This window comes from Drosophila melanogaster, chromosome 3R (assembly GCF_000001215.4).
Source record: "Drosophila melanogaster chromosome 3R".
NCBI classification, from domain to species: domain Eukaryota; kingdom Metazoa; phylum Arthropoda; class Insecta; order Diptera; family Drosophilidae; genus Drosophila; species Drosophila melanogaster.
Genome location: NT_033777.3, coordinates 11,381,993 through 11,407,787, shown reverse-complemented (window position 1 = coordinate 11,407,787; position 25,795 = coordinate 11,381,993). Strand labels below are relative to the sequence as shown.

Sequence of the window (25,795 nt, the reverse complement as noted above, 5' to 3'; positions counted from 1 at the left end):
AAAATATCCATACAAATTACGCATACGACATGTTGCACAACGAAATCTTTCTCAGATTTTCTACTTTTCAACATTTTAGGCCTGCTATTCATATTCCCATATTGTTTCAGTACTTACCACTCACTTTGCCAAGATAAAACAATGCATTTACTATTTTTATACGATTTTAAAACTTTATTTTTAAAGATGAAAATAAACAATATAGTTTTATTGTGTGTTTTTTTGTATTTTTTTCTTAGTAAATTTTACATAATTTTTCAATAAAATAAGTTTTGTTTTTTTTCGATTAAAAATGTCATATTGTAGTTTAGTGTTTTCCTCTTGTTTTACAATTTCCATTCCATTACACATTTTTAGTACGATGTCTATCGATTTTGTCGCTTGCATAAATATAAATTTGTATGTTATTATATTCGCTTATATCCGAAATACTGAATTTACCTCATACATATTTTCATTCATTTTTGTGTGGTGATGGTGTCGTGTGGTGTGGTGTCGATTGCTTTTGCTTTGCGCTAAATGCATTCTCTAAATGTAAATCCAAATTTCGATTTTCCGTTTTTCGGGACTTTTAATCATTTAATTGCAATTTTTCGTTTGCGCTAAATGTACAATTTTGATCGATTTATCCGATTTAGCGGGAACAAAACTGGTCCAAAAGTCTAAGTTTATTTTCAATTTGTTGGCCTGAAATGCGTTTCCGAAGTTTCCAAAAGTGTAAACCAAACCAAAGTTTATAAAACGGAACCGAAATCGAAACCGAAACCAAAACGTGGCTTATACATATATCGCTATGGTTCATTCGAAATGAGTTAGTTAATCATATAAAGTTAGTATATCGTACTATCGTAAGTGTATACGCGACATAGTCGATTGTGAAATTTTCTCGTTTCCCAACTTTGTATGTTTCCACCGCGTATTACATTCATATATGTTTGCTTTGCTTGATTTTATTTTTCCATTACTTTTGGTTTTCTTTTCATTACTTTGCTTTCTTTTCGTATTGTGGTAAATAGTAATGTGTGAGTTTTTTTGTGGGGCAAGGGGATACAGGGGATTGGGTGTTGGTAAATCGGGAAATTGGAAAATTGGGATACGTTTCCTATTGTTAGTACATATTCTTATAAATTTAAACTGTGTGTGTGAAGTGACTTGATTCAATCGTTTTACTTGGCCTTCAGCTTCTGCGGAAGAGAAGGTCCTGCGGTAGTATGTCAAGTTGGAATTTCGAAAATGTCAACGTCTTGTGCTGGCCTTCAATTTCGCTTACTTCGCACTAATCAAATTTGAAATCAATGTGTGTTTAAATCTCAACTTAGTATAAATTAGGGTAAATCGTATATGCGTACGCGGGGTTTTTTTTCCCATTTATTACTCATATAGCTCCGGATTTTCGAGGATTACTAGAGTTTGGCATTTATCCCCGCATTTTTGCATTTTCCGGAGCTCTTCTTCCACCACTTAGCTTACAATTACATTATAAAAGTTATCTCTAAAGTTGTTTGTACTATTGCTTGGAAATCATTCCGGTCTATTGTTGTCTTTTAACTGAAAGTTTTCATTTTTCTATATTTCACAATTTTCAAATGTTCGCATGTTGTTTTTGCTTGCTTAATTGAACATAAATCAATTTCTTGGCTCGATTTGGTTTCACTTGGCCCTTGGGGGGGCCAATACATTTTTGATCGTTTGCATCCATCAACCGAAACGATGCATTCTCCCGCCCCCCCGCTCATTGAATTTCGGAGCAGAGTGGGCGGGGCTGTGTTCCTCAAGTCGATCTTTTGTCAATCCTAAAGGTTGGCCGAAACGGTTTAATTCGTTTGAAAAGTTGTAAGCAAAGAACCCTTTACACACCTCGGTGTGTCCTTGTATTCTGATGGCTAAGGTCGTTGTGTCGCTGTGTTTGTTTGTGGTATCGTAATCGTTCGGTTATACAATGTTCAGCTCAAAGGAATATACATACTTATATACATGGAGTATCTGTGTGTGTGTGAGTGTGTGGAAGGTGTGTTGTGTGTCACATAATCAATTTTAAATTTTGCTAATTTTTGCTAGTTCTTTCCCATCGTCGACTAAAAAAACGATTACGATGCTGCCAACTCAAGATCTACGGTAGGTGTATGTCTGCAGTGTGTGTGTCAGGGGTAGGAAAAAGCACAAAAGTGGGAAACGACAGGTTTCCCCCTTCGTTTCTGGAAAGTCTTATAGTTTATCTGCGATCCTGTGTCGCTGCGCACTCGCGTTTCATTTTCATTTTCTGAGAGTCGCTAGTTCCGAGTCCTTAAATATAGTTCGCTCTATATCTAATTGCCACCTCTTCAGTATGCCGTTCGCAGTTCATCTCGTATCGTTCTTCGAATAACTTTGAGTTGAATACTTAGTTATTCGCATCTAAATCTAAATTAAATGTAGCATAGTACATGCAAGTGTCAGTGTGGCTGTGTTCTTGTGGTTTTAAGTACATTGATAGATGAGCAACTCAGCGCTATAGGCGTATGTATGGGGTATGGGGTATAGGGGGTATACTCGGGGTGTCTATATCCAAACCTTTGTTGCTGCTTTCGCTAGTCTAAATAATTAATTTTCCCATACATTATGTTCGTCTAAATCGAGTTTTATGTGAATTTCCATTCGCTTACATACTAAAACTAAATACATACATATTTTTTCCGCTTAATTAGGTAGTCAATTACAACTTTTTGCTAGGGAAGGATGCGAAAGTAAATGTTTAAGATGGCTTCTAAGAGATTTGCGATCGATTTTCCTTTGCATTTTTAGCCCATATGCGTGAGTTCCTTCGGAGAGACGGTGTGACCAGGCCAAAGAATGAAGCAGTTATGGTTTTTGCTTAATTTCCGGTCTATTTGGAGCCCTTTCTCTACGTTTACGTTTCCGCTTTCGCGTTCACCATCGTCATCGCTTAGTTTTTGTTTAAATTTTTATACTTTTTACACGTTTAATTTCTTTATACAATTTTTGTGTTATAATTTCATCCTCCGCGTTGGTTTTAGTTACATAAAAAATTAACAGTTTTTAGTTTTGGTATTTTCTTTTTGTTTTCTTTTGTTTTCATTGTTACTTGAAGGCACTTTAGATCGGACGTTGTGGCCCCATTTCAAAAATTGCTTTTCACTTGCTCAACTCGTGTATCACGTTGCCGCTTGCTGCTTGCTGCTTGTGTTGTGTGTTGCTGTTGCATGTTGCTGTTGCATATTGCATGTTGCTCGAGTGCTATGGAGACGTGGTCGCAAAAAAACAAATTAACAACAAAAGCCTAATCCAAAGTTGTTCGAAACTCTGCCGAAAGTTGCGTTCGAAATGTTACCGAAATCCTTGGTTCGAAACTTGTCCTTTGCCTTGTCTTCTGCTTTTCTTTTCATTTTGCTTCTCTCTAGCCGCCGGTTGTTTGTATTGCCTTGAGTGCTATGGTGCGAAACGGATCTGGATGTCCTGGAGTTGCCCGACCCATAACAATGCCGATGTTCTGGCCACTGGGCCGGGCAGTTTGGGTTTATTTTCGAGGCTTGAGAACTGCCCACTCCTTGGCCCGGTGCACAAATCCCAATGGATCTCTTTGGATGTGGTTTCTTGGGGAAGGAACTCAAGAGCGTAAAAGGAATCACGCTTGATCGATCGTTGGCAAATCTCAAAAAACAATAAAATGGGGGTTACATACACGAATATAAGCTGGTGGATAGTGGTCAAGGTAATAGATACTTATCAAGTTTTAAAACTAAATCTCGGGCAATGGGGTTAGGATTCATAGCGTTACATTTATAGTATTCATTTTAGTTTGATTTTTACATACACATCTTATTTTGAAGTCGGTCTCAGCCCCACCAAAACCTAACTCAACTCAAGTAGTGTCCTCGACTGGTTTTCTTTCATACATCTAAACATTTACAGAGATTTGGGGAACACAAAAGTTTACTTTTTCTTTCAATCTTCGCATTAGCTTTTTGGATTTATATTTTTATCATACCTTTCATACACTTTTCCCTATGTGCTCCGAACCGCAGTTATGAATTTTGTTAATTTGGTTGGCTTTTTTTTTATTTATCTCTTTATAATTTTGAAGTCTGCTGCTGCAATGTTTTGGAATTTTGTTTGTTGTTTATTCGGTTTCAATTGTCAGCGGGGACCGGAACTGATTTTTCCAATTAGTTCCTGCCACTGCCTTGGTTGTCGACTAGTCATGTTCTTTTCAGCTTTTTCACCTACTGCTTTTTCGTATTATCCTTTCCTTGCTTGTGTATACAATTTAGGACTGAGTTTTTCATAAAACCCGAACTGAGGGAAAACTAAAGGTGCTTTCTGCAGTATCCGAGCCCGAATTTAACCGGTTCGAATCGAACTTAAGCTTAGATAAGGTTAACTACCCGGAGATGTATCGAAACTTTGCTCAATTTTGCTCGTATTTTCTAAATGTACAATGTTTTCGTATTAAATTTATTTTAATTTAAGTTTGTGTTTTGTTATCGCTTTGTTTCGGTTACTTTTTCTCATTTTTGCATCGATTTATTTACGTTCTTAAAGATAAGGCGCGAAGGTGCTTAAAATAAGCTTGTACTTTTTCTGATATTTTTCCAACACGTTTTCAAAATTTCTTTCAAAGTTTTCCGTTTTCCATTTTCCCGTTCTGGTTTTAGGCTGCTTTCTCTACTGCTTACTTCCCTGCTTCGACTACACTGCTTCGTCTACTGCTTTCCGAAATGCAGCTCTTTGCTGCTTTCGCTTACATCTTAAGTTTTTGTTACGTAATTTTGTGTTCCAAAATTCAGTAATTTTGCGTATAATTTTTGGATTTTGAATTCGTATTTTTCCCTTTTTTTTAATCCTAAAGTTTTCTTTTCTTTTTGGTTTTTGTTTTTTTTTTGTGGTTTTTTTTTGTAAATTTGTCCTGAATGTTTACACCGAGAGAGAATTATCCAAACATGGCCGAGAGGTTTTTAATTTAGTTCATTTCGTGATTTGTTTCGTACTTGCATGATTTTCTTTTCCTTTTTTTTGGGCTTTTAAACGCGTTGTCATTGATTGAAAAGCACTGATCTTGTCTGCTTTTCAACGGGAAATAAGATTATCTAAACGATCTGAATGTAATCTTCTCATAGAATGCTGCCTGTAAACAATTAAGTTAATTTCATTTTACATGTTCTAATGTTTTCTGCAAGCAGTCCAGTTTTCAATTTTTCCAGCTTAATCGAGCTCGCAGACCAATTTTTGTTTCCTAGTTTTTGTTATACCCGCTAATTTACTTTGCCAAACGGTTAAATGCTGAATTTTTACTGTGTGGCCGAAACTGCAATTTATTCGCACATATATACTTTTTGAATATGCCTATGCATATATGCGCACAAGTCTGTCTGTGAGCGAATGTGTGTCATATGTTTATTAGGAACATTACCGAAATACGTTTATATTGTATATAATTTTACACTTATACCTAAACATGATTTTTTTGTGGGTCTGCGAGTGTTGAAAGTATCTGGAAAACTACTGGGCCGCTTGCACCGCGTCTTTGGTCACATTTGGTTTCATTATAGTTCTGATGTCGCAATCTGAATTATCGTCTGTATCAAAACGTTCGTCTGAGTTTTTTCTATATTTATTTTCCGAAATTCACGCCAAAGTCTTAGCCGAGAGTGTTTTACTTCATTTAGGTGTTCGTTTTAGTCTTGCATGTGTGCAAGAGTTCTCATTCTTGTTGGGTTTCTTTTGCAAAATGCAGCGCGTTGCTTTTGAGCCGAAAGTTGTAATTTTTCTCTACGTATTTCTAAGCCGAAATGTTAAAACGTTCTTCGAAATGCTAGCACTTGATTGAAATGTTTTCTCATCCTCCTCATTCCTTCTCTGATCCTGCTCTGAAATCTGTACCTGTTTCTGCTTTTGATTGTGGTCTGGAGTTCCGTTTTTTGTTTTTGGGCTGGGCTTGGCTATAAGTATGCTTAGATGGTGTATGTATCTTTATCTTTATTATCCTGAAAAAACTATAAGTAAGCTGCTGCATCTGTGAACTGATCCTGCTCGATTGTTGTTCTGGTTGATGTTGTTGTTGGCTGAACGGCATTAAGTTGTTGTAGTTACTGTGGTTGTTGTTCTCTTGTTCTAGGTGGCTGTTGTTGAGTTATATTTAATGTATCTTTTGGATATTCTTTGTATCTGTATCTGTATCTGTATCTAGCTTAGTTGAGTTCGTCTCGTCTGTCGGTTTGATTCTGCTTCGTGTGGCTGACAAAATATAAATCAATTACGGCGACTGCTAAACTATGAGTATAAATTTTAGTTGATTCTCGTTACGATTATACCTATGCTGACATTCAGTTTCGTAGTATCTCTGTTCATTTTGTTTTTTTTTTCGAGTGTGTCTGTGTCTGCGTGTCTGAGTGCGTAAATTAAACCTAAAGGCGGCGGAGTATCCTGGCGAATAGGTCCTGCCGATCTGATCTGATCTGTACCAATTTCCACTTGGCTTATATGGTGTGAGTAAAAAAGCATACAAATATCATATAGTTTCATGTACTGATTTTGGCTTGGAACAAACTGCGTTATATATATATTAAGGTAATATATAGGTGTGTCTGACTGATTTGCTTTTGCTTTGCTTCTGAATCGGTTTCTGCTGCTGCTGTTGTTGTTGCTCAGGTTGGCTTTTGGTTCCTGCTTAACATTTACTAGAGACTTTTGCTGCTTGCGCTGAAGATCATTTTATTTTGACTGACATTCGATTTAATTTAGTTTGTTTTGTTTGGTTTTCTTTGTTATTTTTTTTTTGCATTTTTCTTGGTTTTGTAATACATATTTAAAATAGCAACTACCATTATCTTGTATTTGTATTTTATTATAATTTTGTTTTGCTTGCTTTGAGTTTATGTCCTTATATAAGTAATAAGTTATATATATTTATAAGGTTGTGGATCGTAATGTGGTTGAGTGTGTGGTTCGTGTGCTGGGAGGGGCGGGGCTACTTGGGGGTTTTGTTGGGTCACTCGGCCAATACCAGGTAATATTCGATCTGCATGTACCGCTCGAAAAATGCTGCACAAGCGAATACCCTCTATCTTCTTTCACTCACCTGACTGACTTATCTGCATTTTTGTTTTTTGGTTTGTTGCTTGGGTTCCGGATTTTCATTACTCAGTGTACATTTAGAACATTTGTTAGCTATGCTGAAATACGGATTACGACGTCTAGAGTATGTATTTTATATATATATGTCTATTTATATAGTTTCACTTATAGTATAAATGTTACCGGCACTATTGTTCAGAACTCAAGTATTGCTCAATTTCCCATAACGCTTGCATCGTTCAAATCAGGCTGTAAATGCTGCCAAACTTTGTTGATCGAACTGAAGAACTCGACTCACTAAATCGAAACAAATTGTTCACATATATATGATTGCTTTATATATATATATGTGTTTTGCTGTGTATTACTGGTTACCCCATCCTAAGACTTCTTATTCGACGCTTCACTGTCTCCTCTTCCATTTCTCCTCATTCCTCTACTTTCCTCCACTCCTTCCGAAAACTAAGTATAATCTTTGTATGAACCTTGAACTGAAAAACTTTGCTCTACCCTCTTCCTTTGTTGTTGTTGTACTCGAACGAACTGAGGAAATGCTCAACTGAAAACTGGCTGGAAAAACTGCGGCGCCACGCCCCCTTTGCTGGAGAGGGCACGGTCGCCGTTTTGGCTTGTCTATTTCACTATTGATAACTTAATCGGTAAATTGTTTCTGTGAAAGGCAACTGTTGCGCGTGGAGGCCGCAGCTTCGACCTTCGGGACATTCGGGATAAAAGCGTTCAAGCGGTTCAAAGGGATTACAGGATATGGGTTAAGGGCTGATTGTGGATACTTTCGCCAGCTGCGGCTCCCGCTCGGTTTGTTTGTCGTTTTGCTATATATTTAGTTGTATATGCTATTGTAAAAAATATCATTATAAATACTTTTTTTTGTTTATCGGTTGCTTACGTTTACGGCTCTCGTTTCGTTACGTTTAGGGTTACGGTTAGCTAACGGTTACCTTAACGCCTACTGTGGTTGCTGTTGCTGTGTTTGTTCGCTATCGCTGTTCTTCGACTTTTGATTTGATCGGTAGCATCATCGGCTGGCTATAGCTAGTCGATATTGCCTGTCGATTGCTCTGTAAACTTATATATTATAAAATATCTGATCACATTTGTTTGCAGTCTCTGTATAAATATTGTTGTTTCATTTGTTCGCTTATCGCCTTCGTTTATATGGTTTACATTTTAATTAGTTTACATATTGTACACATGCCACGTCCCGTGGCACGCCTTTATCTCGTTTAAATTATAGGATGGGCGATCGATCGAAACCTGGATCGATGGCCGGAGAAGGAAAACCTTGAAACTGAAAATCGATTGGTTTAGCTCTTTCGCTGGCTCGTTGGAATTGCGTTTTTCGTTTGCTCCTACAGTTGTTTTACATAAAATTTCGTGTAGAATTTTGACAAACGTCTGGGCCCTTTCCTGGTAATCATATTTATATTTATATTTGTTCTTGTGTTTATCCTTTCTGGGGACTAATGCAGCGGCTGCTTGCTTCTTGGTGGTGCCAATGGGTGCGATTTCGTTTTGGTTGTACTTCAGTTGACGACGGCTGGTGGCGCACCTTTAATCCTCGAAGGATTACAAAGGACGCCGATTGGGAAATAATAATAATATTGCTGGGCTATTGTCTGGGGGCCATGTCCGACCCCCGTCTCGAGTTGCGATTTGTCAATTTTCACCTGTTTATTGCTGCTGCATCTGCAAGTGCATCTGTATCTGTAACTGTTTGCTTTATTGTGTGAGAGTAAACCAAAGGAGTTTTGCAGTTCGTTTCGCAGCGCGTTGCACGTCCCCCCAGATATATGTATATATATATATATGCATATATACTTTTGATTCAGTTTCGTGTTACCAGGAACGGTACCAGTTAAACGCACGCAAAGTTATCTGGCCCTTTTTGGTTTGGGCCTGCTCGTAAGAGAATTGTGAAACAAAGGGTTTTTATCACTTATTCTTGTTGCCTATGTGAGTCGTGATCTGAGTGGGTCTCCCCGATTGGATGATTGACCCACCACCGGCAGCTGAGATATATCCTAATCCCGGACAGGCCAAGCACGATTTGCATAAAGTTTTGATTGTGGCTACTCCTCTGGTCTCGTTTCCCTCGGGTTCAGCAGGCAGGCATCTTCTTCGGGGCTTCGTCTTCAAATATTTGTAGTGACAGTACATGGGACTGCAATTCTATTGGCAATTTCTTGTGTGGCGTGCTCGGCTCCACCGGTGAACGGATATATAACAACTGGGATGGGTTCTAATGGGACACTCAGATCGCCTCGATTGCTGATTCGTAAATGAAAACATAATTGTTGCTGTTGTCGTTAATTGCTAACTGAAAACCTCGGTGAACGAACTAAAAGTTTTGGCTTATTTGGCTAATTGGCTATTGCTGCGGTTGTTGTTGATTGATTTTAGTTTGAGTATAAAAATATAAATCGTTTTATAAAAAGTTATTGGTTGCTGTTGCTTAATTGTTTATTTGTTTGTTTGTTTGGTTTGTCTGCTTGTTGCATTGTATTGTACTATAAATTATCCCGGTTCGTGCGTGGCACGCTCGACTATTGCAAATGAAACTGTGGCATAAAATCTGATTCTCCTCCCTCGTTCTTCTGTCAAAATTCAACTATAAACACTTATGGATTAGTTTTGGTATTGGTTTATATGTATATATATTTATATTTGTATTCGATCATGGGTAAATATTCAGTTATATTCAGTGTAAAATTTGAACTCAGGATGGCTTAAGGACTCAACAAAAAGAAATATCTCTCTCCTATCGCTCAATATTGTATATATAGCGTATTTATCTTTGATATGTGTAGGCAACCCAAAAAAAGTTGCTGCTGGAAGTGCTTTGTGCTGTTGTTAATACCAATCTTTATTTTATGTATTGTCGCTTCTAATTGGGCTTGTTGTTGTCCTTCATATTACGAATTCTGTTTGGATTTCTAGGCTTCTTCGCTTTGTATATTTGAGTAAAAATATTTATTGTGGTAGTGGAAAACTGTGAGAGATTAACATAAAAATATCACATACGAGTTGTGTATGTTTCCCTGGCTATTGTTGGCTGTTAAAACTTAATTGCGAATTCTCATCCTCCCTTGCTTCACTGTTATCGGTTACTAAGGTATTTGTTTATCGTTATCGTTGTTTTTATTTGGTTATCGTTTTTGTTTAGGGGTTTATGCAACATTTTCTTTATATTTTTATACTTTCTCATGTGCTTTTTGATGTTGTTGTATATATATCAATTCGAATTTAGAATTTCCATGGGCAATGTTCATTGCGGCCGAAAAGTTGGGTTTACGTCATAAGCCAAAAGTTTTAACCTCTTCTTCATAAACTTCACAAATAAGGATGCGTAAATTGATTCCTGATTGATCAACTGAAAAATGTTAGTAATACTGGTTGCTGTTGCAATGATTGCAGGAATTTTGATTGTTTAACTAAGTCCATTGGTGCAGGCACACAGTGCATGCCGAAAGTATACGCACTGTGTGCTGCTCTATTGCAGTTTGTTTTAAAGAAAGATGTGGTGCATTTGGATGCGCCACGGCTTAATCTTCATACACTCCTCTTCTACACTCTTCTCTCTGATTCTTCCTACGCCAAATAAGTGATAAAAATGTTACATCCAAACGGTTTTTGTTTATTGTTCGGTGACTCGATTTTTGGCCAAAAGTTATTGGGAATTTTGAGAATCGCGCTTGCTACTAAAAAAACGCAATTGTTTCCTTTTTTTTTTGGAAATATTTCATCGTTAAAAAGATTTTTCGTTTCATTTTTCATTTTCATGTATACCAAAACTGCAAATTTATGTGTATTTTATTTTACTTCGTCCTTTCTGTCTTGTGATCAGATGTTTTCCAAACCAAGGATGTTTAATTAACTTATGGTTACTCTGAAGTTGAAGTTACGAATAGATTTGCTTTGATTTACCATGGAGTATGTACCCTACGTGTTTAGTTTGACTGATTTTCTTTTCAGTGTTTTGTGCGTGTGTGGGCTTGCCAAAGGGGATCTGCTTGATATATATACCGATTTGGTTTTGGCACATCTCCTATCTCAATCCCCTACTCCTTCTTCCCTTCGTTCTTCCCTCCTAATGGTAATCGCAATGCGAGCATTTTCAATGCAGTAAGGCTGTGAGTGAATATCGTCCTGGCCTTGGCCAGAATGTCCTTTTCAGGGGCTCTGAGTGGGTTCTTTGGGGGTCGCTTATGCTTAGACTGTAGTAATATTTTAATTACGTGTACGTAGTTGTATTTAAATGTCGCTATGTACAAATCTGATCAATTTCTGTTATCGGTTTTGTTTTTCATTCAGTAATCAGTAATCGGTATGTTTTGGGGTAATTTTCTTTTGGTTTGCTTGGTATTCTGCGGTATTAATGCTTTTAAAATCTAGTTAAAATTGCATATGGCTGCATCTGCTTTTATATTTGGTAATTGGTTTACGTGTAGTAGGTATATACTTATCTCGCCTTCCATCTCGATCTCGCTTCCCATCGTCTGCCTCGATCATTTGATCGATTTGTTTTCGTTATCGGTTTGCGTGCAGTGTGCATTAATGGTTTAAGTTTGGATTTTCTGTGCGGTGAACTCGATGTTGGTCTGTTGACCAGCACTGGCCACACGGGTCGCTGATTGGTTGCTTCGTCCGGATGGATGTCCATCGTCCATTTCCGGTTCTCGTCTGGTTTCCTGCTGCTGCTGTACTTAATCTAAATGCTTATGCTAACTTAGTACCTGGTGTAAACTGTACCTGGCGAACGAACAGCGGCAGCAGCTTGGCCAAAAAACGAGGAAGGAACTTTGCTTTGGCCTATGGCTGATCTGTAGTTCATTTTGGAATTTTTCCAACACCGAAATATTGATCTGGAGGAAATAAACTCGCTTTCCTAGTGGTTCTCGAAAGGGCATTCCGAAGTTTGGTGGGCGTGGCTGAAGGCTGGCGCAAGTGCTGTCCGCGTCCGCCAGGTGTCTCTTTCACGTGGTTTGCGTCGCTCGAATAAGATGAATTTTAATGAATTTCGCTTACCCTTCTCGCCTCTGCGCTCCACCGATTAGTTGAACTTGTTTTCGTGGCTGTGGTTTAGTGAGATGTGTGAAGGTGGTGGTGGTCGTGTTGTGCTTGCCAATCAGTTCCAATTTTGTGGTGACAATTGCCAAAAATTCTTCTGACGGAGGTTGGTCGTTTGGTTGGTTGGTTGGTTGGTTGGGGAGAATTGAACCAAAAATGTGGGTAGTTTATAAGCGGCCAAAATGGTGGGGGTTTAATTTTGGTAAAGAAAAATCCAAGCGCCGTCATTTGTGTTTTCTGTTTTTTCAATTAATTTCGCTTTTATTAACCAATTATCGTTCGAGACGGACCCTTTTGTGGTCCGCCCCTTTGATTTGTTGACTTAAGTTTAAGTATGTATGTTTATGTTAGTATAAATGTATGAAATATGTATGTTGCATTAAATATACGCAAGTGTTAGTGTGCTCCTGTGTCATTTGTTGGTACGCAAGTATATCGGTTCATTCGCCTTCCTTGAGGTAAAGAAAGAAAGCGCTGACTAAAACTGATTCAAACTGAATAGAACAGAAAAGTTTGAGTGCTTAATTTTTCGTAATTACTTTTTTTTTTTTGCTTGGTATTACTGTTAACTTTGTGAATTTCGACGGTTTAGATACGGATGCTTCTCGCTATTTTCGAATTTTGCTTAAAGATAAAATTTCGCCTAAAGTTTTGTTAGCCAAACGTTTATTGTTAATTCGCCTTAAATTGCCTAAATGGTTTCGTCTCATAATTTCGCTCGTCTCGCAATTGTCAATTAACTATTTTTACATCAATCAATAATTTCGTATGGAGACTTCTGCGCAAAGCCTCCATATTGGTTTTATCCGAAACAATAATGAAGTTAGTTCGATTTTTAGTTTGTTGTTAGTTACTTTTCTATCACAAAATCAGTTACAATTGTATTTAGATCAATTTCAATTTCATTTCCAAATTTCTTTTCATATTTCATTTTTAAATTTCAACTCCATTGCCAAAAGCCGCTTCCTTCGTAAATTTTGTAAAGGCATTAACAATCAACGCGTCACTCCTGGTGCTCCAAAATCGGGCTTGAATTTCGACTTCTGTCTGCTGTGAAGATGGGTGAAACTCAGGGGTAAGATAACTCAACTTAATGCGATAAACTTAAACTTCAGTTCGATTAGCGAATGCCTCTGCCTGCCTCATCTGCTTTGTACGATTCCCTAAATACTAATTTCGCAAATGCATTTTTTAATTTTTCAATTTTCCAAACTTCAATTTCACTTTCAATTTCGATTTGAAGAGAACCTTAGTTTCTTCCACTCGAACTCGCTTCTCGGATTAGGAAACTCACCGTCTTAAACGCGACTAATTTTGTCATAGTTACGCCAAAGTGCAATCAAATTTTGCTCACATTCCCCATGGGAACTCTGGTTAAGCCTAAAAAAACTCGCTTAGTTCGATTCAATTTAGTTTTAGCTAAAATTCAACTATTGTTCAATAATTTCGTGATCATTGTTGTGGCCGAAAGGTTTGCTGGGGGTGCGATCTCGTCTGCTCCTTGTAGCGGTGTTCCCATCCAATCTAATCTTAACTCCCACCAGAGGGCGCTAGGGTTCGGGGCTAGCTAACTTAGTAACTGGCTAACTGACTTTGTAACTGACAGACTGATTGACCTACTGGCTGGCTGGCTGATGGAGCTCCTCGGAGCAATTGTTGGGCCAAAATGGTCGATTTCGCTGCGTTCGTTTCGTTCGAGGAATATGATTTTGTCTGTGCCAAATAATCAAATGTTTTGCATGCAGTTAATGATGTTGTTGCTGTTGTCGCTGTGCAGCTGCAATCGAAGATGAGATATTGCAGCTGCAGGAACAACAGGGTTTGCCCGCCCCAGCCCCAAAATTCGCCGGACGGAGAGCAGGCAAACATATCCCTCTAAACCCGCCCACTTTCCATGCTGTGTCTGCTGTGCTAATGAGTGAGAAGTGCATGATCTATCTCAGCCAACCAGAGATCGGGACCTATGATTTAAACTTTTATATGTTCATAAAATCAGGAGAAAGAAAAAAACATATTTTTTAATTGGTATTTTTGGTGTTTTGTGTATATATTTTGTTTTGTTGCAACTCAAGGCCAAGTAAAGTAAATTAATTAAACTAAACGTTAACTTAACTAAACGTATAAATTATTTACATAAATAACAGACTAGTGTGTGTGTGTTTGTGGTGTGTTTTATTGTGTATGTCGATTATTCTATAAAATTAAGATGCGTGCTCAAAGTGGGGCACTAAAGGAAAAGAATTGATTAAAAATAAACCGTATTTAAGGGATTCATGTTAACAATTAACTTTGGTCGAAGGTTCGCATAACGTAATGTAAGAGATAAGATGGTAAATTTAACTACCCTAACGCCCGCTGTTCGTACAAATAACTCTGGCTCTCTCATTAAAAACCTAAATAGTTTTTGCAAATTTCTTAACTTTTTTTTTTTTGTTTTTGCTTTTAGTTTCGCTTAATAGACATCGAATATATGCTTAGCGCTTAAATGTGGGATAAAGGGAAGTAGCAACCTTAGTGATCGGGTGACTTTTAAACATTTAAGATTAATTCCCGATTTCCGTCCGTCAGAGCTGCGCCTGCTTTTGTAAAGCAGTGTGCAACCGGGCGGTGGAAACTGCTTACCGGAAAGTCGGTCGGCCAAGCAGTGCGATAAAAACCACTTCCTGTTTGGCCGAGCGATTTTCTCTCTCTCTCTCTCTCTCTCTCAAATGAACACACACTTTGTACCGATGCGAGCGTGTGTGTGTGTGCGTGTGCGTGGAATGCGTGTGGTTATTGTGTAGGTATTTCCTTGTGGAATGTGTGTCAACTTTCGGTAGATCATTAGACGGCTCAACTATTTGTTAAATATTCATACGTATACGTAATCTGCTGTAAATATTTTCAAAAAAATTTCAACTAACAAACCAACGGCGAGTACAGTTTACACTGCCTGTAAATTACGCTCGGTGTGTGGGTGTTCTCAGGTGTGTGGCTCAGGTTTTCTTTCAATTTGCACTATTTCACATTATTAGATTAAGACTTGCTGCTCTATGTTAAGTTTTGGTTTTGCTCAATCGGCCCACTGGATTTGTATATCCGTGGCCCACATGCTTCTTTTTTCTTGTCGCTCTTTTGCTGAGGTTCATGTGTTTTGAAATTGTATTTTTGTGTGTGTGTTTAGTTGTGTAGTTTTTGGAAATTTTTGAAAAAATATTTTGCTCAATGTGTTTTCTAAACGCGTTTTCGACTCGTGTGCTATTGCAAATCTCTCAGCTATGTCTAAGTTTCTGCCCTGTGTGTGGATACTGTTTGTCGAATTGGTTATCCTCGATTTTATTTGCTGGGTAGTTGGTCATATCCAGTCGTGTTTCCTGCGCAGGTTTAGCCTTTTAGCTTTGGCCTGCGCTTCGCCTTCGGATGGCTGCTGCCGGGCCTGGAGTTGGTGGTGGTAGCGGTGCTGCAGGTGGTGGAGGTGCTGGCCGGACTGATGGGCGGTGGCATTCCCAGTGGATGCGGCAATGGCAGCGTCGGCAGCGCCAACTCCTCCACTTATTCCAGCTGCTCTAAAAAATTGGGCGACTTGAAGTACTCGGGCACGGGATCGTCCATGCGCGAGATGATCTTGTATATGGACTTCTTCCACGACTGCTCGGTGTCTTTGCCACCCTGTATTGCACGGAAGAACTCCCGCAGAGTCGATTCGACCACGAAGCGGAAATTCTGGGGTACCTGTGGACCGATTTTCTCGATTAGCGACTGACTCCGAATAGGGGTTTCACTGGTCATCTGGTTAGTGGTCCTAACGCTCGCATCCACACACACTTTAGTTATTCATTTTGAAAATCATTCTTTTTCTTTTCTTTTTTTTTCGGAAATTGGGAGTGTGTGTGCATGTAGAGTCGGGGGTCTTGGGTGGTCAGTGTTAGTGGGCTAGTGTGAGTTTTAGTGGGTGTGGGTGTGGTTATTGGCATACCTCAATGTGGTTATTGCGATTGTAGTGCAAATTGAGCACGCGATACAATTCACTATCTCCAGCAATCAACAGATCATCGGGTGTCTTGATGCCTTCGGTGACAGCTTGTCGTGCATATTTCTCCATTTGTATGTAGTAGAATTCTCTGCAGATGCGTAGATGAGGAATGTTTGGTTTGGTCAGTATTCTGTTTGGTTTTTTTTTTTATTCTATTCTATTTATATTTTTCAGTTCAGCATTCAAATTTACAAAATCGTAAACATAAATAAAAGAGTAATCAAGGTTTGAAACAAGGCAAGAGGTGGGTAAAACAAAGGAGGACAGTCGTAAAGTGGTAAACCAAATTCAAAGGAAATCGCTAATGCTTCGGTCGCTCGCTCTCTTTCTCTCTCTCTCTCTTTCACACCCATTCGCTCAGTCACGCTATCTCGCTCACTCTGTGCCTAGGGGTCCCCTAATGCATTATATTGGATAGCTGTTTGAGTATGACATTATTAATAATTCGCTGCATACTCTTAGGCGCGTCGTGTATATGTCGGTGTCGGTGTCGCTGTGGGTGTGGGGGTGTGTGTGGGTGTGTAAAGAATTTTTAATAAATCTCAAATGTGCAGCAGCAGCTGGTGGTGGTGCAATAACAATTGCAAGTCGGGGCGGCATCTTCTAGCTGCGGTTTTTGCCTTCTTTCCTATTTTTTTTTTATCCCAGGACTGCCTTGGGGGTTGGGGATTTAATTAGCAAGTGCAGCGCGATGCTGCCGCAGTTGCTGCTACTGGTGCTGCTGCTGCGTCGCCTTGTTTAGTCAAGTGATTTGTGTGTGAGCTGCCATTCGCAAGGGGATATGGCGAGGATGTGGCAGGGGGATAGGACTAGGGGTATATGCTTAACTTGGCAACTGTAAGTGATTGCTTGTCTTCCGGCCTGACTGCCTCTGCTGCTGCTGCTGCTGCTGCTCCGCCTCCTCCAACCCCTTGATTCTCCTCTCTTCTCGCAGTTCCTGCATTGTCTGCCGCGCACTAATTGTTGTCTTTTCGCTGGGAATCCTTTGGAGTCCCTCGCCCCAACCCTCCCGCATCGACCCCTCTTGACAACGCTCCGATAATCGCGCTAATTTCAAGATTTCCCAGTAGCAGCGCCAAATGCATTTCTCATGTTGTGCTACGGCGCTCGTGTTGATTTTCCAAACAATAAGCGCAGAATGCGCAAATAGAAAATCTTTTCCTTCTGGCCCCCAGCCCATTGGCACGCCCCCCTTGCGGCTCCCCGGAGGCGCTGGCACTTGAAGAGCAGGAGGGAGGTGCTGCGTTGGAATGGGGATGTGGATCGGGTGGGTGGTTTTGGGATGGCTTCATAATGAGGCTGATGGCTTGGGCTGGCCGAAAGAAAAGGAATCGCTGTGTGACAGTTTTGTGTGACAGTTCATTGTGCCGGGTGTCCATAGTTATTAGGGATTGCCAGGATCTCAACCCCGCCCCGTTTCGGTTGGGCTCGGTTTGGTTTGAATTGCAATTAGCTTTGTGGCTGGCGTGAAAAGGAGCTTGAGGCGATCCTTATGCAAGCAACCATATGTGGCAGGAAAAGGAAGCTTGGCTTGGCGGTTTCAAATGCGCCACTTAATTTAGATAATAAGCCGTGCAAGTGGAACTGCAGATGTGCAGATGCAATGGCGTTGGGGCTCGACGGAAGTGCTAATTAGTTTGCATATAATATTTCGTAGCCTATTTATTTGGGCCTTCACCCACACACACGCACGAAGAGAGAGAGAGAGAGAGAGTGAGGCGAGAGCGTGGCAGAGTGAGAAGAAAAACCACTAAAACACTTGTTGAAAGGCAGGCAGGCGTTGCTTTGTCAAGTGCATTCATCTCTCACCCATGCCGCACCCCTCTAACTCACTCTCACTTCGTTTGAATGTGTGCGTGACAGTGTGGGTGCGTGTGTTTTCTGTGTGTGTGTGTATTTTTTGTTCGTGTGTGCGTGTGTCTCCTTCTTCGCTGCACCTTCTTCTTCTTCTTCACTTCCTCCGCAATAAATCACGTATCACGGATTACGGTTACGAATACGAACGAGTAGAATGTTATTAATAAGCTCACACATACTCACCCACACATATGCAGACATCTCTACCTCATACATTAATGAAGTAATTGGCAACACTTTTGCATTGTATCTATATATAAGCATCTGTACAAGTCATATACGTCTATATACATATACAGAATGGAGCGTGTATCGTATCTGAGTGTCTGAATGTGGTATGTAGCATGTGTGAGTGTGTGTATTTATATAATTGTAACTGCTGCTGCTGTTGTTCTTGTTGTTGTTGTTGTTCTTGTTGTTGTTGTCAGCAAGATCTTTTCACGCGTCGAAGGTGGAGGGTGGTGGGGAATGGCTGGGAAGCTGCTCTAAGCGCCAAAAGGACACTTAACCTCAAAAAAACGGAAAGCGGCTCGATGAGAAACAAAACACGGAAAAAGAACAGCGTGAGATGTGCGAGTGTGTGGGCGTATGTGTGAGCGGGTGTAAGTGAGTGGGCTAACATGTGTGTGGGCGTATCCTTGAGCGCCTTTTGCCAGTAGGGCCCTGGCCATTGTGCTCGAGACTCTCAAGTAGCTGCCGCCATGAAAAGCGGCGAAAGAAACCCACTGAATGTATCCTGGCAAACAAACTAATTAGCCCGCCAGGAGTCTGAGTGTTGGTGGGGCTGTGGTCGCATATGTATGTGAATGTGTGTCTGAATGCATGTCCTTTGCCGCTTTCTTTTCATTATTTGCATTTTGGCGAGCACAAAAAGAAGTTACTGCAGCTAATGCAATTATATAAGTGGCCTGCTTGAGGACCTCGAACAAAAGGCACTTTTGTTAATTAACTAACACACACACACACATACACAAATGGGGCCGAGGGCCCGCAGAGTGTGGGTGTTCGGTGTGTGTGTGCAAGGATGGGTGGGGCCCACTTAAGGAGGCAACACTTTTTAATATGCCAGCGCCACAAGTTTCTTGGCCTCGCTCTCCGCTATTTTCACACTTGGCTCTCCAGCTCGAGTGGCAGCTCATCATCGTGGCGCTCATCCTGCGGACTCTCCAGCTCATATTCACCGGCTTCCTAAACGGGGGACCAAACCCCTTGAGTTTTTCTTAAGTGGCCACTTTAGGCAACATGTTATTAGAGCACTCAGCCCCACAGTGTCTGTGTATGTGGTTCTGTGTGTCTGTGAGTGTGGGAAACTCATAATATTAACTTGTGGCTAAGAGAGAGCAGAAAGCGGTTACAAGTATTCATTTCCTAGTGTTCACACATGAACACGAATATATTTAAAGACTTACAATTTTGGGCTCCGTTCATATCTTATGTAAATGAATCGAGAGCGATAAATTATATTTAGGATTTTGTTATCTAAGGCGACATGGGTGCATTGCTCAAAAACATGTAATTTAAGTGCACACTACATGAGTCAGTCACTTGAGATCGTTCCCCGCCTCCTAAAATAGTCCCTTAGTGGGAGACCACAGATAAGGTCCTCGCCGCTCAAGATAGGCAGATGTGCCCGAGCGTGGGACCTCGATAAGGCGGGGACTATTTACGTAGGCCTCTGCGTAGGCCATTTACTTTAAGATGCGATTCTCATGTCACCTATTTAAACCGAAGATATTTCCAAATAAAACCAGTTTTCTTACAAAAACTCAACGAGTAAAGTCTTCTTATTTGGGATTTTACATTTGGTCAATCGAGCCTTTAATCGACTCTGCAGTTTCCCCCTACCAAAGGTAAGGGACTCAGAGAAAGGCCAGCTCCTTTAAGCATTGCTAAGTTAATCTTGCAGCTAAAGGTAGCAAAAATAAGTGACTCTTGTTTCCCCCTACCAAAGGTAAGGAACAGAGTATAAATATAAAAAGCAAAAAGATACAAAAGAATCTTTTATGTTTTAAAACAAGCACCTTATAGTCTATAGCTAAAGGTTGCTTTGTGTACCATTATAAATTGTGGTAAGGCGTGCTTGAGGCCATACATCAGCAATTGTGAAATTAAAAAGTGCATAACGTGCCTTATAAATGCTGTAATAGCATTAAATCAGCTCAAAAAGAGAGTGCAGTGTATATGCCAAAAGAGCATTAATTAAATAAAAAGTGCCTGAAAACAGTGCCTTATAAATGCTCTAATAGCATTAAATCAGCTCATAAAGAGAGTGCAGTGTATATGCCAAAAGAGCATAAATGCCAAAATAAATGGCTAAAAAACAAAAAATCTGACTGGACTACAAAAATAATAAAACGTGCAAAAAAAAAAAAATCATCTTTAAACATCGACGGAGCCTTAAAGAAGAGAAGGAAGTCAAATTCAAAGGAGCCTCTACCAGCAGCAGAAGCAGCAACAACAGCAGCAGCAGAAGCAGCAACAGCAGTAGCAACAGCAGCAACAACAGCAGCAACAGCAGCAGCAACAACAACGACATCAGCTAAGTCAAAACAAGAATTTTCTGTTTATCCAAACACACATATATATATAAATACATATAAAATACATATACACGTACTATATATATTAAGAAATTACAAAAAATTTTCAAAATGATGTCAGAAAAGACTATTCAATTCCTTAAGAAGCAGTCCGAAATTATTTTGGAAATTAGAAAGTTGGAAGTAAAACCAACATTAACAGATGTAGAAATTCTAAAATTAAATGAGCTTCAAAAATGTTTCATTGCTAATCATAGCAATTTGTTAAAGATCGGCGTTGTCGATCATGAATATTTTAACGCGAAGCAGTATGATTTAATAATGATGGTGTTAGAAAAAATTAAAAATAAAAATGAAAAAATTAAGGGCGAGTCGGTAGAAAACACTTTCCCTAAATCAAACACTGTCCCTAAATCAAACCCTCCCCCTACATTAAACCTTGAAATGCGTGGTCACCCTGAAAAAGAGGGTATAGCACAAAACAACGCTTTAAAAGTAGAGCAGGCATTTCGTAATAATGTTGGCCAATTTCGAGTATATCTAGAAGATACGTCTAAACTAATAGACAGTAGTCCAGATTTCCTTAAAATAAGGAAAAATAAAATTGAATTTTTATGGCATAAAATAGATAACCTGATTGAACAGGTGAATAGTCATTTTGAGAGTTCGCTATTCGAAGAAGAAATTAGCGAACTTGAATTTGACAAACAAAATATTCTTACAGCCATTAATAGTCGACTCAGTGGCACAATAAATAAAGCTGAAATGTCGACGGTTGTTAAGGCGGAGGAGTTACCAACCCTGCCTAAAATACAGATTCCCACTTTCTTTGGTGATTCCAAAGAATGGGATCTTTTTAATGAACTCTTTACAGAGCTCATACATGTGAGAGAGGATCTCAGTCCTTCTCTCAAATTTAATTATCTAAAGTCAGCATTAAAAGGAGAAGCCAGAAATGTGGTTACTCATTTACTGCTCGGCTCTGGAGAAAATTATGAAGCCACTTGGGAGTTTTTGACCAAGCGATATGAGAATAAAAGAAACATATTCTCAGATCATATGAATAGGCTTATGGATATGCCAAATTTAAATTTAGAATCCAATAAGCAAATAAAGACATTTATTGACACGATTAACGAGTCAATTTATATTATAAAATTAAAGGCACAATTACCAGAAGATGTGGATGCAATTTTCGCTCACATAATTCTTCGGAAATTCAATAAAGAATCACTCAATTTATATGAAAGCCATGTTAAAAAGACAAAAGAAATACAGGCACTTTCTGATGTCATGGACTTTTTAGAGCAAAGGCTCAATTCTATATCATCATTCTCACAGGAAGTAAAACCTGTAAAGAAAATGATTAATAATAACAAGAATAAAAATTATAGTGACAATTGTGCATATTGCAAACTACCAGGGCATTATTTAATTCAATGCCATAAATTTAAAATAATGAATCCAGCAGAACGGTCTGACTGGGTAAGAAAAAATGGGATTTGCCTAAGATGTCTGAGGCATCCGTTCGGTAAAAAATGTATAAGCGAGCAGCTTTGTTCGACTTGTCGTAAACCTCACCACACGTTACTTCACTTTGCAGGTCATAATCCAGAAAAAGTGAATACGTGTAGAACAACAGGTCAAGCCTTGTTGGCCACGGCCTTGATTCAAGTAAAGTCGAGGTATGGAGGCTTTGAACAATTAAGAGCATTGATTGATAGTGGCTCTCAAAGCACAATTATTTCAGAAGAGTCTGCACAGATTCTAAAATTGAAAAAATTTCGGTCTCATACTGAAATAAGTGGAGTATCTTCCACAGGAACGTGCATCTCCAAGCACAAAGCGGTTATTTCGATAAGAAATTCTCCGAAAAATTTAGAAATTGAAGCAATTATTCTCCCAAAACTTATGAAGGCACTTCCAGTCAACACGATTAATGTTGATCAGAAAAAATGGAAGAACTTTAAATTAGCCGACCCCGATTTTAATAAACCGGGTCGCATTGATTTAATCATTGGAGCAGACGTATATACTCACATTCTGCAAAATGGAGTTATAAAAATAGACGGTCTCCTTGGGCAAAAAACTGATTTCGGGTGGATAGTTTCTGGATGTAAAAAATCCAAAGGAAAAGAAACCATTGTAGCCACAACAATAGAAATAAAAGAGTTAGATCGCTACTGGGAAGTGGAAGAAGAAGAAAAAGATGATATCGAGTCTGAAATCTGTGAAAATAAATTTATCAAAACGACAAAAAAAGATTCAGATGGGCGATACATTGTGTCAATTCCATTCAAGGAGGATGTCACCTTAGGAGATTCAAAGAAACAAGCGATAGCTCGTTACATGAATCTGGAGAAAAAACTAAAAAGAAATGAAAAACTTAAGGTTGACTACACTAAATTCATGAATGAATACATGGATTTAGGACACATGATTGAAGTGAGTGATGAAGGCAAATATTTTTTACCGCACCAGGCAGTGATTAGAGATTCAAGCCTTACGACCAAATTGAGAGTAGTTTTTGATGCTTCAGCAAAAACTACGAATAACAAAAGTTTGAACGACATAATGTGGGTTGGGCCACGAGTTCAAAAAGATATTTTTGACATTATTATTAAATGGAGAAAATGGGAATTTGTTGTTTCGGCAGACATTGAAAAGATGTACCGACAAATTAAAATAGATAATAATGATCAAAAATATCAATATATTTTATGGAGAAATTCTCCAAAAGAAAAAATTAAAACATATAAATTAACCACAGTCACTTACGGAACTGCATCTGCACCATATTTGGCTACCAGGGTTCTGGTAGATATTGCAGATAAATGTAAAAACCAAGTTATTAGTGCAATAATTAGGAATGATTTCTATATGGATGACCTAATGACTGGAGCTGATTCGGTAGAAGAAGCTAATAAATTAATAACATTAATTCCCCATGAATTGCAGAAAGTTGGATTCAACTTAAGGAAATGGATTTCCAACAATTCCAAAATATTAACCACTGTGGAGGACACAGGGGACAATAAGGTTCTCAATATTATCGAAAATGAATGTGTTAAAACTTTAGGACTAAAATGGGAACCTCAAAAGGATTTATTTAAGTTCAGCGTAAATTGTAATGATGAATCAAAAAATATAAATAAGCGCGTTGTGTTATCAACGCTAGCAAAAATATTTGATCCGTTAGGATGGTTGGCACCAGTCACGGTTTCAGGAAAACTTTTTATTCAAAAACTTTGGATAAATAAAAGTGAATGGGATCAGGAATTATCCATAGAAGATAAAAATTATTGGGAAAAATATAAAGAAAATTTATTATTGTTAGAGAATATTCGAATCCCAAGGTGGATTAATTCAAACAGTTCTTCAGTCATTCAGATTCACGGATTTGCGGACGCCTCCGAAAAAGCATATGCTGCAGTAGTCTATGCTAAAGTAGGACCTCATGTTAATATAATAGCTAGCAAAAGTAGAGTCAACCCTATAAAAAATAGGAAGACAATTCCCAAACTCGAGCTGTGTGCAGCTCACCTGCTTAGTGAATTAATCCAAAGACTAAAAGGATCAATTGACAATATAATGGAGATCTATGCTTGGAGTGATTCCACGATTACCTTAGCATGGATTAACAGTGGTCAAAGTAAGATCAAATTTATAAAAAGAAGAACGGATGACATTCGGAAATTAAAAAATACTGAATGGAATCATGTTAAGTCAGAGGATAATCCAGCAGATTTAGCATCCAGGGGAGTGGATTCTAACCAGTTGATCAACTGTGATTTTTGGTGGAAAGGTCCGAAATGGCTAGCAGACCCAAAAGAACTTTGGCCTCGGCAGCAGTCTGTAGAAGAACCTGTCTTAATAAATACGGTATTAAATGACAAAATAGATGATCCTATTTACGAATTAATAGAAAGGTATTCCAGTATAGAAAAACTTATACGTATAATAGCATACATAAATAGATTCGTGCAGATGAAAACAAGAAATAAAGCCTATTCATCAATTATTTCAGTAAAGGAGATAAGAATAGCGGAAACAGTTGTTATTAAGAAACAACAAGAATACCAGTTTAGGCAAGAGATAAAGTGCCTTAAAATCAAAAAGGAAATCAAGACAAATAATAAAATATTGTCATTGAATCCATTTTTGGACAAGGATGGGGTTCTAAGAGTTGGAGGAAGATTGCAAAATTCCAATGCAGAATTTAATGTTAAACATCCAATCATTTTAGAAAAATGCCACCTAACAAGCTTATTAATAAAAAATGCTCATAAGGAAACATTGCATGGAGGGATAAACCTAATGCGAAACTATATCCAAAGAAAGTATTGGATTTTCGGGTTGAAAAATTCGTTGAAAAAGTATTTAAGAGAATGTGTAACGTGTGCAAGGTATAAACAAAATACAGCTCAGCAAATAATGGGTAACTTGCCAAAATATAGAGTGACGATGACATTCCCGTTTCTTAATACTGGAATAGATTACGCAGGTCCTTATTATGTTAAATGTTCAAAAAATCGTGGCCAAAAAACATTTAAAGGATACGTTGCTGTATTCGTTTGCATGGCCACCAAAGCCATACACTTAGAAATGGTAAGCGATCTAACTTCAGACGCATTTTTAGCAGCACTCAGAAGATTTATTGCTAGACGGGGAAAATGTTCCAATATCTATTCAGACAACGGAACAAATTTTGTAGGAGCTGCAAGAAAATTAGATCAAGAGTTATTTAATGCAATACAAGAAAATATAACGATTGCAGCGCAGCTTGAAAAGGACAGGATTGATTGGCATTTTATTCCCCCGGCAGGACCTCACTTCGGAGGTATTTGGGAAGCTGGAGTTAAGTCAATGAAATACCATTTAAAGCGTATAATCGGCGACACTATTTTGACTTATGAAGAAATGTCAACTCTTTTATGTCAAATAGAAGCATGCTTAAATTCAAGGCCATTATACACTATAGTTAGTGAGAAGGACCAACAAGAAGTTTTAACACCAGGTCATTTTTTAATTGGAAGACCACCTTTAGAAATAGTCGAACCAATGGAAGATGAAAAAATCGGAAATTTGGATAGGTGGAGACTTATCCAAAAAATGAAGAAAGATTTCTGGGTTAAGTGGAAAAGTGAATATTTGCATACGCTCCAGCAAAGGAATAAATGGAAAAAGGAAATTCCTAATATAGAAGAAGGGCAAATAGTTTTATTAA

At 38.7% G+C, this 25,795-nt stretch overlaps 1 protein-coding gene across 6 annotated transcripts in view, besides 1 other annotated feature; it reads right to left on the bottom strand.

Annotated features, from left to right (window-relative positions):
- Positions 1 to 160: 160 nt before the first annotated feature.
- pros (prospero) overlaps positions 161 to 25,795 on the bottom strand; it is a 79,148-nt gene continuing 53,513 nt past the window's right edge. For 3 of the 6 annotated variants that reach the window (NM_001260116.2, NM_001260117.2, NM_001260115.2), the window contains 2 exons: positions 16,115 to 16,259; positions 161 to 15,870 (listed from right to left, as the gene is read on the bottom strand). In NM_001260116.2, the coding sequence (NP_001247045.1) occupies positions 15,691 to 15,870; positions 16,115 to 16,259 (325 nt within the window). In that variant the 3' untranslated portion in view covers positions 161 to 15,690. The remainder of the gene's footprint in view (positions 15,871 to 16,114; positions 16,260 to 25,795) is intronic. The other 3 variants (NM_079593.6, NM_176459.4, NM_169386.3) reach the window with 2 other exon arrangements.
- Positions 19,401 to 25,795: part of a mobile genetic element that runs on past the window's edge.